Source organism: Gobio gobio (genome assembly GCF_949357685.1).
Source record: "Gobio gobio genome assembly, chromosome: 9".
In the NCBI taxonomy this organism is placed as follows: Eukaryota; Metazoa; Chordata; class Actinopteri; order Cypriniformes; family Gobionidae; genus Gobio; species Gobio gobio.
Window position 1 is genome coordinate 29,310,717 of NC_137115.1, and position 13,829 is coordinate 29,324,545.

Consider the following 13,829-nt stretch of genomic DNA (forward strand, 5'->3'; position numbering starts at 1 on the left):
AACAACTACAGGTGTTAAATAAATGTATACATATTAAATAAACCTACTGTATCTGTATATTTTAGATTTTATATTTTAATAAATGTATTATTGTTTTTGTAATTTGCTTCTTTGTTCTTTTATTTAGCCTATATTCAATTTCTCATATTAGCCATATTGCCCACCCCTTGCCCACCTGCATACCAGCTGATATACAATGTAGTCTTGATTTGGGTGGTCACTCTGCATTAAAAGTTTGAAAGGGTTTTAAATCTTCTAAATCAAGTAAAATTACTCAAAATAAAGTCATTTAAGCATGCCAAATTCAACTTTAATCATATAAAATGTAATTTCCAAGCAGCAAAATTGTGGCCAGTGAAAATGCTGAGTGGCTAGTAACTTTGGAAAACCACTAGCCACAGTGACTGGTGAGCAAAAAAGTTAATGTCAAGCCCTGTTTGTTTGTAGAGTGAAAAAATCTTCTTCCTGAAGCTCTTTTTAATTTATTTCCTTGGCACATTAGGTAATATTGTTTATTGTTATGGCCAATATTTGAACAATAAAAATAATAATAAAAGAGTTTTTGAACTTTAATGTCACTAATGCTGAAGATTCATTGATTCATTTGAATTGAAATATTTAAAATACTTTCACAGCAAAAATTATGTATGCGATTAATTAATCACAGAGTACAGGGAGTGCAGAATTATTAGGCACGTTGATTTTCTGATCATATTTTTTTTCCAGGCAAATTTGACCAATTCCAAACCACAGTAATCCTAATAACTACTATTGATTTAGTATTTAATAATGTATAAGTGATATATAATTGTTCATGAAGGCTGGAAATGAAAATCACCTTATATTCAGGTGTGCAGAATTATTAGGCATGTTTTCTTTTACAGATAAATTGAGCCAAAAAAGAGATTTAACTCAGACTGAAAAGTCAAAAAGTATTAAATGCCCATGAGAAGGATGCAATACTAATGCAATACTAGACATTGCAGTTAAGGCATGACCATTGGACAGTGAAATGCTCGTTGGGTCAGCAGGATCTGACAAAAACAGGTGGTGAAGAAAAGACACCTATTAACTGCAAAAGAATTAAGAATTAAGGTGAAGAATTAAGGGTGAAACCATCAGGAACCCTTTAGTCTCCAGCGCCACCATTTTCCAAAGCTGCAACCTACCTGGAGTCTCCAGAAGTGCAAGGTGTCAGGATCTCAGAGACTTCAGTTAGGTAAAGAATCCTAAAAAATGACCCCCACTAGATAAGAATCACAAGCTGAAGTGTTGTAAAATACATGAAGAAGGTTTTTTTATAGGCTTTATGGACAGATAGGTTGAGAGTGACTCTTGAAGGACCAGCACCACATCCTCTAGTACCACTGTTTGAAGAATTCATCTTCCAGAATCTGGCAGTACGTTTTGGGAGTTCATTTTAGTCCATCCTGAAGTCCGTTTTGCAGAGATGGACTAAAAATGAACTCCCAAAACGTACTGCCAGATTCTGGAAGATGAATTTATAGGCATTTAATACTTTTTGACTTTTCAGTCTGAGTTAAATCTCTTTTTTGGCTCAATTTATCTGTAAAAGAAAACATGCCTAATAATTCTGCACACCTGAATATAAGGTGATTTTCATTTCCAGCCTTCATGAACAATTATATATCACTTATACATTATTAAATACTAAATCAATAGTAGTTATTAGGGTTACTGTGGTTTGGAATTGGTAAAATGTGCCTGGAAAAAAAATATGATCAGAAAATCAACGTGCCTAATAATTCTGCACTCCCTGTATGTAATTAATTAGATTACATTTTTTAATCGATTGACAGCCCTAATATATATATTGACATTAACACCCGCCAACCCGCCAAATTCGGGTAGATTTCAGCTGTGGTGGGTAAGGCAGCCACTCCCATTAGCCACTTTGGCGGGGTTAGTTAATTTCAGCCTACAGCCAAATGAAATGCGAAGACTGTTGTATCACAAAATATTACAATTCACAAAATTACAATTCAATTACAATTCTTTATCGATTAACTTGCAGTTAGTGCACGCGCTGAATGACACAACAGAAGCGCTCTCTCGCGTGCGTGCGCTCTCTCTCTGTCGCACGCGTGATCAGTTCTCCTTGCGCCTAAATAGTCAAATACACGTGCACACAGATGTCAAAATTTCCGTTGTGTGGAGTATCTCGCATGAACAGTCAGTTATAGCTTAAGTGTACGTAAACAGGTGGGTAATGACTGGATATGTGTCAGAATATTACGTTTTAACGCGTTGTGTACGAATGAAAGTAGGGATAGCTCACTTAAAGGGATAGTTCACCCAAAAATGAAAATTAGCCCATAATTTACTCACCCCCCAAGTCATCCGAGGTGTATATGACATTCTTCTTTCAGATGTATAAAATCTGAGTTATATTACAAAAGTCCAGGCTAATCCAAGCATTAGAATTTGATTCATAGTTGCTCTGTTTTTGAAGTCCATAAAAAGTGCATCTGTCTGTCAAATAACATGCTCCACGCGGCTCCGGGGTGTTAAGGCCTTCTGAAGCGAATCGACGCGTTTGTGTAAGAAAAATATTCATATTTAAAACTTTATCACTTAAACTTTCGACCGACCGCCTTCCATGGAAAAGTGTTGAATGTTGAAAGTGAAACTCAAGATGCGTACGTGACGTCATGACGAGCCTACCTGGTCGTGTTAGTCTTTCGATCGGCAGGAGAACTTTCAACAATTTTTCCATAAATTGAACACGGAAGGCGGTCGGTCAAAAGTTTACTTGATAAAGTTTTAACTATATTTTTCTTACACAAACGTGTCGATTTGCTTCAGAAGGTCTTTATTAACATCCCAGAGCCGTGTGGAGCAGTTATTTGATGGGCAGATGTACTTTTTATGGACTTCAAAAACAGAGCAATTCTAATGCTTGGATTAGCCTGGACTTTTGTAATATAACTCAGATTTTATACGTCTGAAAGAAGAATGTCATATACAGCTAGGATGACTTGAGGGTGAGTAAATTATGGGCTAATTTTCATTTTTGGGTGAACCATCCCTTTAACGTAACTGGAGTTGATGCAAGTTGACACGGAGGCGATCAACATTAAACAGCTCACACTTTATTCCCTGCAAAACTCTCACAAGTGTGCGTCACAAACTCCATTCCGTCCACAGCGTTACTTAATAAAACAAATTAACTAAATGTTAGCAACAGAAAATAATCCGCACACATGGGTGCTCGAGGCGCAGGGCGCACACACGCAAAACGCAGGCAGTTCAACAGGGAGCACGCACTCTTAAAGGGGCCACACTGTATTCAAACTCGTTACAATGTCATTAATGTTAATCGAACAACTACAGGTGTTAAATAAATGTATGCGTATTAAATAAACCTACTGTATCGGTATCTTTTTTTTAGAGAAATTTACTATTGTTTTTGTAATTTGCTTCTTTGTTCTTTTATATAGCCTAACAAAAATAACTTGTATATATAATTTCTCATATTAGCCATATTGCCCACCCCTTGAATTAGATTATATATAATTATATATATATAATTATTATAAATAATAGTAAATGTTATTTATTATTATTATTATTATATTGTTTATGATTGGGGAAAAACAGCTTAAACTAATGAATTAGAATGTGCATTAGGAATAGACAACCAACCAATCTACAGTACTAATAGTACATTATTTTAAATGACATCTGTAATTGAAAATGTTACAAAAAACTAAAAACAACAACAACTGAACGAGCAGGTTGATGGTAAACTGTTTAAGATGACCCTCTAACTCACAAGGATCAGTTTCTGATGACTAGTCTTAAATGAGCAAAACACTTGACCTCGGCTTGATCCAGATGCACTTTGGGTAAAAAGTGTCTGTTACAGTGAATGTCAAATAACCACTGACCAGATATGTGTTGACACGCAGATTAGCTAGAGACACGACAGTCAAAACACTCTTGTGTAAGTGTCCTAGGATTTAACTGGATGGGTAGGAGTGCATAATTAGTGCAGGAGTCTATAAGCTAATTAAAAGGGGCTCTTACTGTCTGCACAGGCACACTTCCTAAAGGTCACATGTCAGCCGTGTGACAAATAGGTGTAAAACTCTGAAACGAAAATATGAGGCAGTTGCGCTAATTGAAATGAAGAAACGTCGTCTCAATGACAAGAGCTGGTGATTTCACACAGTCGTAAATTTCATTTAAGACAATGTATATAAACCTCTGCAAGGTGGTTATTGAGCTGATTTATGGGCAGTGGTGCGTTTAAAGATGTAGATATTCTTAGGATGAACCGTGCTGTCAATTAAGCGATGGATGAGACCCGAGGAGCGGCTCTATCCTCCGAGACGGAACAGAGATATGTCTTTAATTACCGGCCGCATGATTTTCTCTCTGTGGTCCTGTCACTGCACTTAAAAGATACATCTGTCTTTCTTTCCGCCACAGACGTCCTGCATGTCAAGCTTTTATAACCATTACAGGAAGACATTGTGAAAAAGAAGAGGCAGAACAAAAGCAGCTCTGAGTTAGCGCCGCGAATGTTGTCATTTTACACAAAGAAAGGGAAGTTAAAAGCACAGAGGAAGGAGACGAGGACGGAGAGAAGGTCTCGCTCTTTATTTGTCTTCTACATATTGCCGTCTCACGAAGACATAATGCAGACGCAACCAAAGTCAACTTTAATGTCTCACTATGGTCTCCGGTCGGTCTCCATGGCAATGTCCCCAGTGTAATCTTATCAAGCCATGTTCGGACACTTGCAGGGTCATGACTTTAAAACACACTGACATTGTATGACGAAGCAGTTTTGAAAGTGTGTGTGTGTGTGTGCAAACCTCACCACTTTCTCCTTGCTCAGATGGTTGCTGAAGTCTTTGGTGATGATCACAGCATACTGGAGAAGAACTTTGTTTATGGTCTGTAAAGAGAATAAAATGTAGATTTAAATACTATAAAAAACGGTACAGTTTAACTTTGTGAAAGCAATAAGTTGGGTATGTATTACTTTTATTGTTTACAAACCTAAAACACAAATGTACATACACTACCATTCAAAATGTTGCTGAAAGAAGTCTCTTATGCTGACCAAGGCTGCATTTATTTGATAATCAAAAATACAAATCAAAATAATCAAAATACAGTAAACAGAAAATATTGTGAAATATTATTACAATTTAAAAAGGAAAAGGAATAAAACTCAACATATTCATAAATATGTAAATAAGTAAACGAGGGCAGTAATGATATGCATCTTCTCAGGCCACCGTAATAGATTTCTCGTGTCAAGTTTGCATGAAGTAATCAATGCCTCCTACAAGACCCTTTACCCACAATCCTGTGGGAGGAGCGCTGGTCTTGATCTCTCTTTCTCTCTCTCTCTCTCTCCCTCAGTACATTTGCATTCACAGGAGACATTAACAATTGGAAAATACATTAGCTGGCCTGAATCTCTGGGAAATGTTATAAAATCTGCTATGTGTGCTTGAGTGAGTGAGAATACACTAAGAGATATGATCACCATATTTAGTTGACAGAGTAGATATGTTAATTTGTGGTGTTTTACAAGTTAAACATCACTATTAGTATTGCTTACAGGTTTAGTGATGTGATCAAACCTCTAACCCTGGCAAAAACCACTCTCAATAGAACAAGTAAGTGTAGTAGTTGTCTAATTATCATTATTAGTAAAAGTAGTTGTCTAATTTTCATTATTACATTCAGTGTTTTTATTTTATTTGTGTTCCTACTAGTTTAGTTTGTGTATTGATTGAATGTTCCGGCTGTACTTTGTGTCTAAAATGTACTGAGAACGTCTGTATGTATGATCAAACATTAGGACCTAACACAAGACTCACACACACACACATTGGGCTTTCATGTTTTATGGTGACATTCCATAGACACAATGATTTTTATACTGTATAAACTGTATATTCTACCCTCTAACCCTAAACCTACCCATCACAGAAAACTTTCTGTATTTTTATATTTTTAAAAAATATCACCTAGTTTAGCCCTTTATCCACTTACTGCTACAAATGACAAGCTTTTCACTGACAATTTTCACAGATTTTTTTTGAGAAATTAATAATTTTATTCAGTGAGGATGCATTAAGTTGATCAAAAGTGACAGTAATGACATTTATAATGTTACAAAAACATATTTCAAATAAAACTTCTATTTCATATTTGAACTTTCCCAGTTTTCCACAAAAATATGATGCAGCACAACTGTTTTCAACATTGAAAATCAAGTAATTGTGCAAAAATACACCCTAAAAATTTCCAGGCAACAAAGCTTTGGATTTTTGTCTAGTTTCAAAGCTTTTCTCCATCATTTGTTCATTATTTTATGCTCTCAGCTGCCTGGCAACCATATGACAACCTACATTTAGTGTAATATTGCTAATAGAACCATTTTGTTGTTGTTATTATTATTGCTAATTCATGTAATTCATTATTGAAGATTGGTGGCTTTTATCATACTGCCAACGAGACTGTGCTGCAATGATTTTACCATATTTAAGAGGTTTTACTTTAACATGGAAAATCACCAATGCACAGCCTCAAGGGTCATACTTTATATTCAGATTTTGTCTTACCTTTGCAAATCTGCGCATGAAGTGAGCAAGAGCTTGAGGGTTTGGACACTCCAGCTTCTTAATGATCTCAAAGCTTTGGTTCAACTGTGTGAACACATCCACCACCGAGCAAGAGAAGAGAGCGTGTTCTGATGTTTGCTGGAACTGCAATGATAACACAACAATCAAACCATTAATGATTATGTTCGCCACACAATACAAAGGATGTCAGGCTTTTTTTTTTAGCAATTATATATTTTTCCCTTAATTTCAGCATTTACCACATAATGGAAGCGAGTTTTACAGCATGATTCCAAATTTTCATAAAGTGATTGGTTATTGGTTATAAAGATATTGGTTTGTGATGAGAAGACTTAAACCTCAGATGCTGCCAGCAAGCACTGGTAGGATTCAGAGCCTTAGGGAAGGCCTGCCAACATAACCTATGACATAATTAACCTGCGCTTCTGCCCTTATTCTCCAGGGGCTTCTGCCAACAAACACAAGCCTAATAATCATTAGACAATTAACTCAAAGTGCTGCTCCATTAGCATCTTAATGTAGAGTTGAATCTCACAAGACTTGAACCCAAGTGCAGCTAAACATCTAAACACAGTTAGCAACCCACCATGCTCATGTAATATCAGCACCAGCACTGCCTATAAATAAACTCCCGCTCCGCTGTGAACGGTAGGAGGGGGAAAAAACACATTTTAACACTGTTTTCATTGCTATGCAACACCAATCGGCATCTGAAAATGCTCATGTGCAATTATATTTGTCAGTGTCACATATCACATATAATAACGTGGCAGTTCATCACAGCAGTGGATAATGTGCAGACCAATATTAACAGCACTAAATAGTTTGTGTTTTCACCGCTACCGGTTTCAGGTGAAAGAAATTAGCATATGAAACCAATCACGCTGGTGATTTGTTTTCGTCAGCGAGGGGAACATTGAGCAGGATAAATGTGTGTTTTTTACTGCCGTAGAGTAACAACAGCTCATATTCACATCAGTCCAATCACAAGCATTTGTTCGGTTTATTTCACAAACACTCATCAGCCTAACGCATTCAATTTACCAGTTTACCAGCACATCTAATTCCATTCATCATCTTTACATCTGTGCTATGAGAAAAACACATTGTGTAATAAATTCTCAGCGCAAATGTCATAAAAGAGAAAAATATCTGTAATATACTGTACATACTCCTGTCCATAGAGAGAGCTTATTGAAATTGAAATCATTATAAACCTGTTCAAATGCTTTCAACTCATGTCAGAATGAATTATGAATACTATGGAAGTCAATGGAGGGGGAAAGATCTGGTTAGTTACAAACATTCTTCCAAATATCTTCCTTTGTGTACAGCAGAACAATGATGTATAACTCATTATTTTTAGCCATGACTAGTTAGAAGTGTCAATTAAAGAAACATGGCAACTGATATTGATCATAATTAAGTTGTAATTGTGACTGAACAATTTAGTATACATGCATTTATGTACTGATTATGAATAACCGCAAATAGCTTGCCAGAAAATACTAATTTAACAGGTTAATGATGTGACAGGCTACATTTCTCATTATTATAAGGACAGAATGAGAATGATCTAAGAACAGAAGTGAAGGAATAATGGTATACCCAAAGCATATCCTTTGCACTTAATTTTGTTGTTGCACTAAAAAGTGTGCCTTCTTTGGTGGGATGCCAAAAAAGAGGAAGAAATAAACTCCGGTGCAGTCATTTTATTCTTAAGAATCATAGTTTGAATAAGTAGGAACTTCACAGGAGCACTTAAAGGCAGCATACAAGCATAAGAGAAATGCAGCATTTAGCGTTAATGTGACGTTTAGATGGTAACGGCAGCGTTAGACTATTTGCCAATTTACAAATGAAAAGCTCTACTGAAGCAAAGTAACAATACGAAAAACTCACCCCATCTTTTTTATCTCTCTCTAGAGCTCCGTTAACGAAATCCATCGCTACATCTTCATTTTCATCCAACCACTGGATAACAAATGGTTCAAACCACCTGCAGAGAGAGAAAACAACACAAAGCAGTGTAAGAAAGGCTTTAGATGGGAGAGCTTTTGACGCCACAGACTGAAACTGTAGAAAAGAGCCTACCACAAAATGTTATTCTGGGGCTGTATTCACGAAACATCTTAAGGCTAAAAGTAGCTCCTAACTTGTAATGGCCGTGTCAGTCCTATTTTTAAGACTCCTAAAATTTTGCTCTAAGATTATTTCACAAAGCATTTTAGCGCAAAAACGAGCTCCTAAATGTGTGAAACGTTAGGAGTAGTCAAGAGAACTCCTAAGTCACTAAGACAAGAATCAAGACAAAAAGTGGCTGTTGCGGACCTTTCTCCCCTTTCTCTCTTCCACTTCGCTTCCTGTCTACTCACTGTCCTATCATAATAAAAAGGCAAAAATGCCAAAAAAATTCGATTTATTTATTAAATTATCAGCGCACCATGTGGCCAGGTGCTGGAGGAGATCCAGCACCTGGCCACATGGTGCGCTGATAATAACCTGCTCCTCAACACCACCAAAACGAAGGAGCTCATCGTGGACTTCAGGAAGGAGTCAAGAGGCACACACGACACCATCCACATCAATGGAATGGCTGTTGAACGTGTCTCCAGTTTCAAGTTCCTGGGGATCCACATCTCGGCGGACATGTCGTGGACGACCAACACCTCCAGCCTGGTCAAGAAGGCTCACCAGCGCCTCTTCTTCCTGAGGACACTGAGGAAGAATCAGCTCTCCTCGGCTATCCTGGTGAACTTCTATCGCTGCGCAATAGAAAGTATCCTGACCAACTGTGTGGCAGTGTGGTATGGGAGCTGCTCTGTTGCGGAGCGCAAGGCACTGCAGCGGGTGGTGAAAACTGCCCAGCGCATCACAGGGACTCCACTGCCTGCCATCGAACACATCCAGAGGAAACGCTGCCTGCATCGAGCTCGCAGCATCCTCAAGGACTCCTCTCACCCAGCCCACAGACTGTTTTCTCTCCTGCCCTCCGGCAGGCGTTTCAGGATCCACCGGACCAGGACCAGCAGACTTAAGAACAGTTTTTTCCCCAGAGCTGTCTCTTTACTGAACTCAAACCCCCGCTGATCCACTTCCCTCATAAACTGATAACTCTCCTACCTCACATCCACCTTCACTTTGTTATTTGCACTACCGACTCTTTATTACAGTAACAACTGTTTACTTATTCATTTTGCACTACCACACCGTAACTGGATTATGCTCATTTGCACTGCCGACTGTTATTTACAGTACCTACTGTTTACATTTGCATTTTGCACCGTACTTCTAACTGTAATATGCAATCACTTCCACTGCACTTTTACACTTTTTTTCGGATAGCTTCTGTCCATAATTTATTGCACTACCTTAATCCACTGCCATATTCCTCATTTTAGCCTAACATATCATTGTATACCTCTATCTGTAAAATTCTGTTTATAGTAATAGCCATCTGTATATTATATTATATTCATAGTACATATCCACCTGTAAATTCTGTTTATAGTATTAACCATCTGTATATTATTCACTGTACATATTCACCTGTAAATTCTGTTTATAGTAATAACCATCTCTCTATTTATAGACATATTTATATATACTCAGTACATATCCATGTCCTGCACTTATGCAAACGTTGTATATCCTGCACTTGCTGCTATTGCACTTCTGGTTAGACCTAAACTGCATTTCGTTGCCTTGTACTTGTACTTGTGTAATGACAATAAAGTTGAATCTAATCTAATCTAATCTAAATAAGGAAATAAATAAATAAAAAAGGAAATAATGTCTGAGTACCTGTGGCAGTTGTTTCATGAGTTCACACTTACAAATGATTGGATAGAGTAAAAGAGTAAAATAAGCCTAATTGGCATGCTGTCCGAGGGGATTGAGGGCTCCGAGCTCAGAATTAAGCCCAAACCAAGAGTTCTCCCCCGAATCCCCGGCTGGGTCCCGAGAGTAAAGAGTCGGGGTGGCGGAGGGATGCAGAAAGCTGTCGAGATAAGGTGAGTCGGCTGTGTATAATGTACACTCACCTAAAGGATTATTAGGAACACCTGTTCAATTTCTCATTAATGCAATTATCTAATCAACCAATCACATGGCAGTTGCTTCAATGCATTTAGGGGTGTGGTCCTGGTCAAGACAATCTCCTGAACTACAAACTGAATGTCAAAATGGGAAAGAAAGGTGATTTAAGCAATTTTGAGCGTGGCATGGTTGTTGGTGCCAGACGGGCCGGTATGAGTATTTCACAATCTGCTCAGTTACTGGGATTTTCACGCACAACCATTTCTAGGGTTTACAAAGAATGTGTGAAAAGGGAAAAACATTCAGTATGTGGCAGTCCTGTGGGCGAAAATGCCTTGTTGATGCTAGAGGTCAGAGGAGAATGGGCCGACTGATTCAAATGCTTTTCTTACTTAGTATATTTGTCTTGTTTTCAGTCCAAATATCTAAAAAATCTTACATTAAGAAGCATTTACTAGACAAGCAAAAGTTTTTGTCTTGTTTTGGGGGAAAATAACTCAAAATTAAGGGAGTTTTTGCTTAAAATAAGCAAAATAATCTGCCAATGGGGTAAGCAAAAAAATCTTGTTTTCTGTTTGAATTAAGATTTTTTTGCTTACCCCATTGGCAGATTATTTTGCTTATTTTAAGCAAAAACTCCCTTAATTTTTAGTTATTTTCCCCCAAAACAAGACAAAAAACTTTTGTCTAGTAAATGCTTCTTAATGTAAGATTTTTTAGATATTTGGACTGAAAACAAGACAAAAATGCTAAGTAAGAAAAGCATTTTTTGCAGTGTATAGAAGAGCAACTTTGACTGAAATAACCACTCATTACAACCGAGGTATGCAGCAAAGCATTTGTGAAGCCACAACACGCACAACCTTGAGGCGGATGGGCTACAACAGCAGAAGACCCCACCGGGTACCACTCATTTCCCCTACAAATAGGAAAAAGAGGCTACAATTTGCACAAGCTCACCAAAATTGGACAGTTGAAGACTGGAAAAATGTTGCCTGGTCTGATGAGTCTCGATTTCTGTTGAGACATTCAGATGGTAGAGTCAGAACTTGGCGTAAACAGAATGAGAACATGGATCCATCATGCCTTGTTACCACTGTACAGGCTGCTGGTGGTGGTGTAATGGTGTGGGGGATGTTTTCTTGGCACACTTTAGGCTCTTTAGTGCCAATTGGGCATCGTTTAAATGCCACGGCCTACCTGAGCATTGTTTCTGACCATGTCCATCCCTTTATGACCACCATGTACCCATCCTCAGATGGCTACTTCCAGCAGGATAATGCACCATGTCACAAAGCTCGAATCATTTCAAATTGGTTTCTTGAACATGACAATGAGTTCACTGTACTAAAATGGCCCCCACAGTCACCAGATCTCAACCCAATAGAGCATATTTGGGATGTGGTGGAACGGGAGCTTCGTGCCCTGGATGTGCATCCCACAAATCTCCATCAACTGCAAGATACTATCCTATCAATATGGGCCAACATTTCTAAAGAATGCTTTCCGCACCTTGTTGAATGCCACGTAGAATTAAGGCAGTTCTGAAGGCGAAAGGGGGTCAAACACAGTATTGGTATGGTGTTCCTAATAATCCTTTAGGTGAGTGTATGTACTCGAGCTAATTAGTGCACCTCCCGAACTTTATTTATAAACATCATTTGTCGCTTCTCGCTTGAATTCTGACAATTAGCTGAACAGAGAGGCCTACTTGTTTAATTAGTGACACTGAGGCCAAATCACATTTCTACCCCTTCCCTTTCCCTTACCCCTTCATTTTGCGTGTTCATGTGAAGATTCTCTTTTGGCTGGAGTGGTAGGGTTAAGGGGAAGGGCCAACAAAGATTCAAAGATTTTTCAGGACAACACTTCGAACGAAGGGGTATGAGGAGTTTCCCTCCACCGACTATCGTGCTGCTAGAATTTGTGTATGTGGCCACTCGGGATCGATCACTTGCGTGTTGCCTGGCTGCCAGTTTCCATAGCTTGCTAAACGCACTATTTGAGTGATTTAAACACATTAATAATAGTTTAAAAATATATATATCTGGTCATCCTTCATAATGCAGTCGATATTTATATCACATATCGTCTGTAAACGCTTGCGTTACCAAGGCAACGACTGACTTGACATATAACGTATGAACATTATCGCAGCACCACAGTAGATAACAAAACCATATCCGTACTGGCCGGCTCGGATCAGCACGGAATGTAACAGTTAATAAACAAAGAGAACAGTTTGGCCCGATGGAAAAGCGGCTTCACTAGTCTTGTATGTTCTGTATCATTCTGTATTATCTTAGGAAACTCTGGCTCATATGTTTTTGAACTGAAAACGAGCGCCGTTTTATTAAGTCCAAATACAGCGCAAAAATCAGTTGGGAGTGAGTAATTTGTCAAACGTGCTCGCACCTGATTTCTGTTAGATATAGCCTACGCACTTCATTGCTGTTCATACTGGTTAAATGTCACAGGACACTAATAAAAGAAACGGGGTATGATGACGTGTGATGACGTGTAATGGTATAGTAGTGGTGTCCCATTTCTCAGGGGAATATTTTCACCCCTACGCCTTGGCACTCTGTTTCAAGGGGCAAGGGGAACTGGTAGGTGTAGGGGTAGGGGAAGGCAAAGGGGTATAAAATAGAATTGGGATTGGGCCTTAGTCTACTTTTTAAAATCTTTATTTGAATATGGCAACATTCTTATTTTAAAACCTTTATTTGAATATGGTAACATGAAACCTCATTCTACAACATTTCTGTGATTAAATAATTGACGGAGACCCCTCCCCTATCAGATAATCACTGTGGTCGTAGTTAGGAATCGTGATGACATCATCCATAGCAACAAGGTCAACCCTGCCCTTACTCTTAGCTTAAGACATCTCTCTATTCCTTAGTAAAAGTTGCTCTCAGAAGCTTTGTGACTAGATTTTAAGAGAAAACTCTTAACTAAGAACGTTTACTGCTATTTAGGAGAACTCTTAGTCCTAAGATAAAATGTTTTGTGAATACGACCCCTGATCTTTATTACATGATTATTTTTCTTCCATGAGATGTGAGACACAAATTATATGTCCAAGTTCAATTCCTAATGTTCATATGAGCCAGGATTTTTTGATTGGTAACTAAAACTAAAACTATTAAAATATTT

The 13,829-nt window shown here is 38.0% G+C and overlaps 1 protein-coding gene across 1 annotated transcript in view; it reads right to left on the reverse strand.

The window, feature by feature from the left end:
* The window catches only part of unc13c (unc-13 homolog C (C. elegans)), a 282,829-nt gene that overhangs the window by 62,217 nt on the left and 206,783 nt on the right, over window positions 1–13,829 (reverse strand). Inside the window, exons 20-22 of the mRNA XM_079824971.1 lie at window positions 8,535–8,631; window positions 6,612–6,755; window positions 4,850–4,927 (exon numbers count right to left, since the gene is read on the reverse strand). Of these exons, the coding sequence (XP_079681097.1) occupies window positions 4,850–4,927; window positions 6,612–6,755; window positions 8,535–8,631 (319 nt within the window). The remainder of the gene's footprint in view (window positions 1–4,849; window positions 4,928–6,611; window positions 6,756–8,534; window positions 8,632–13,829) is intronic.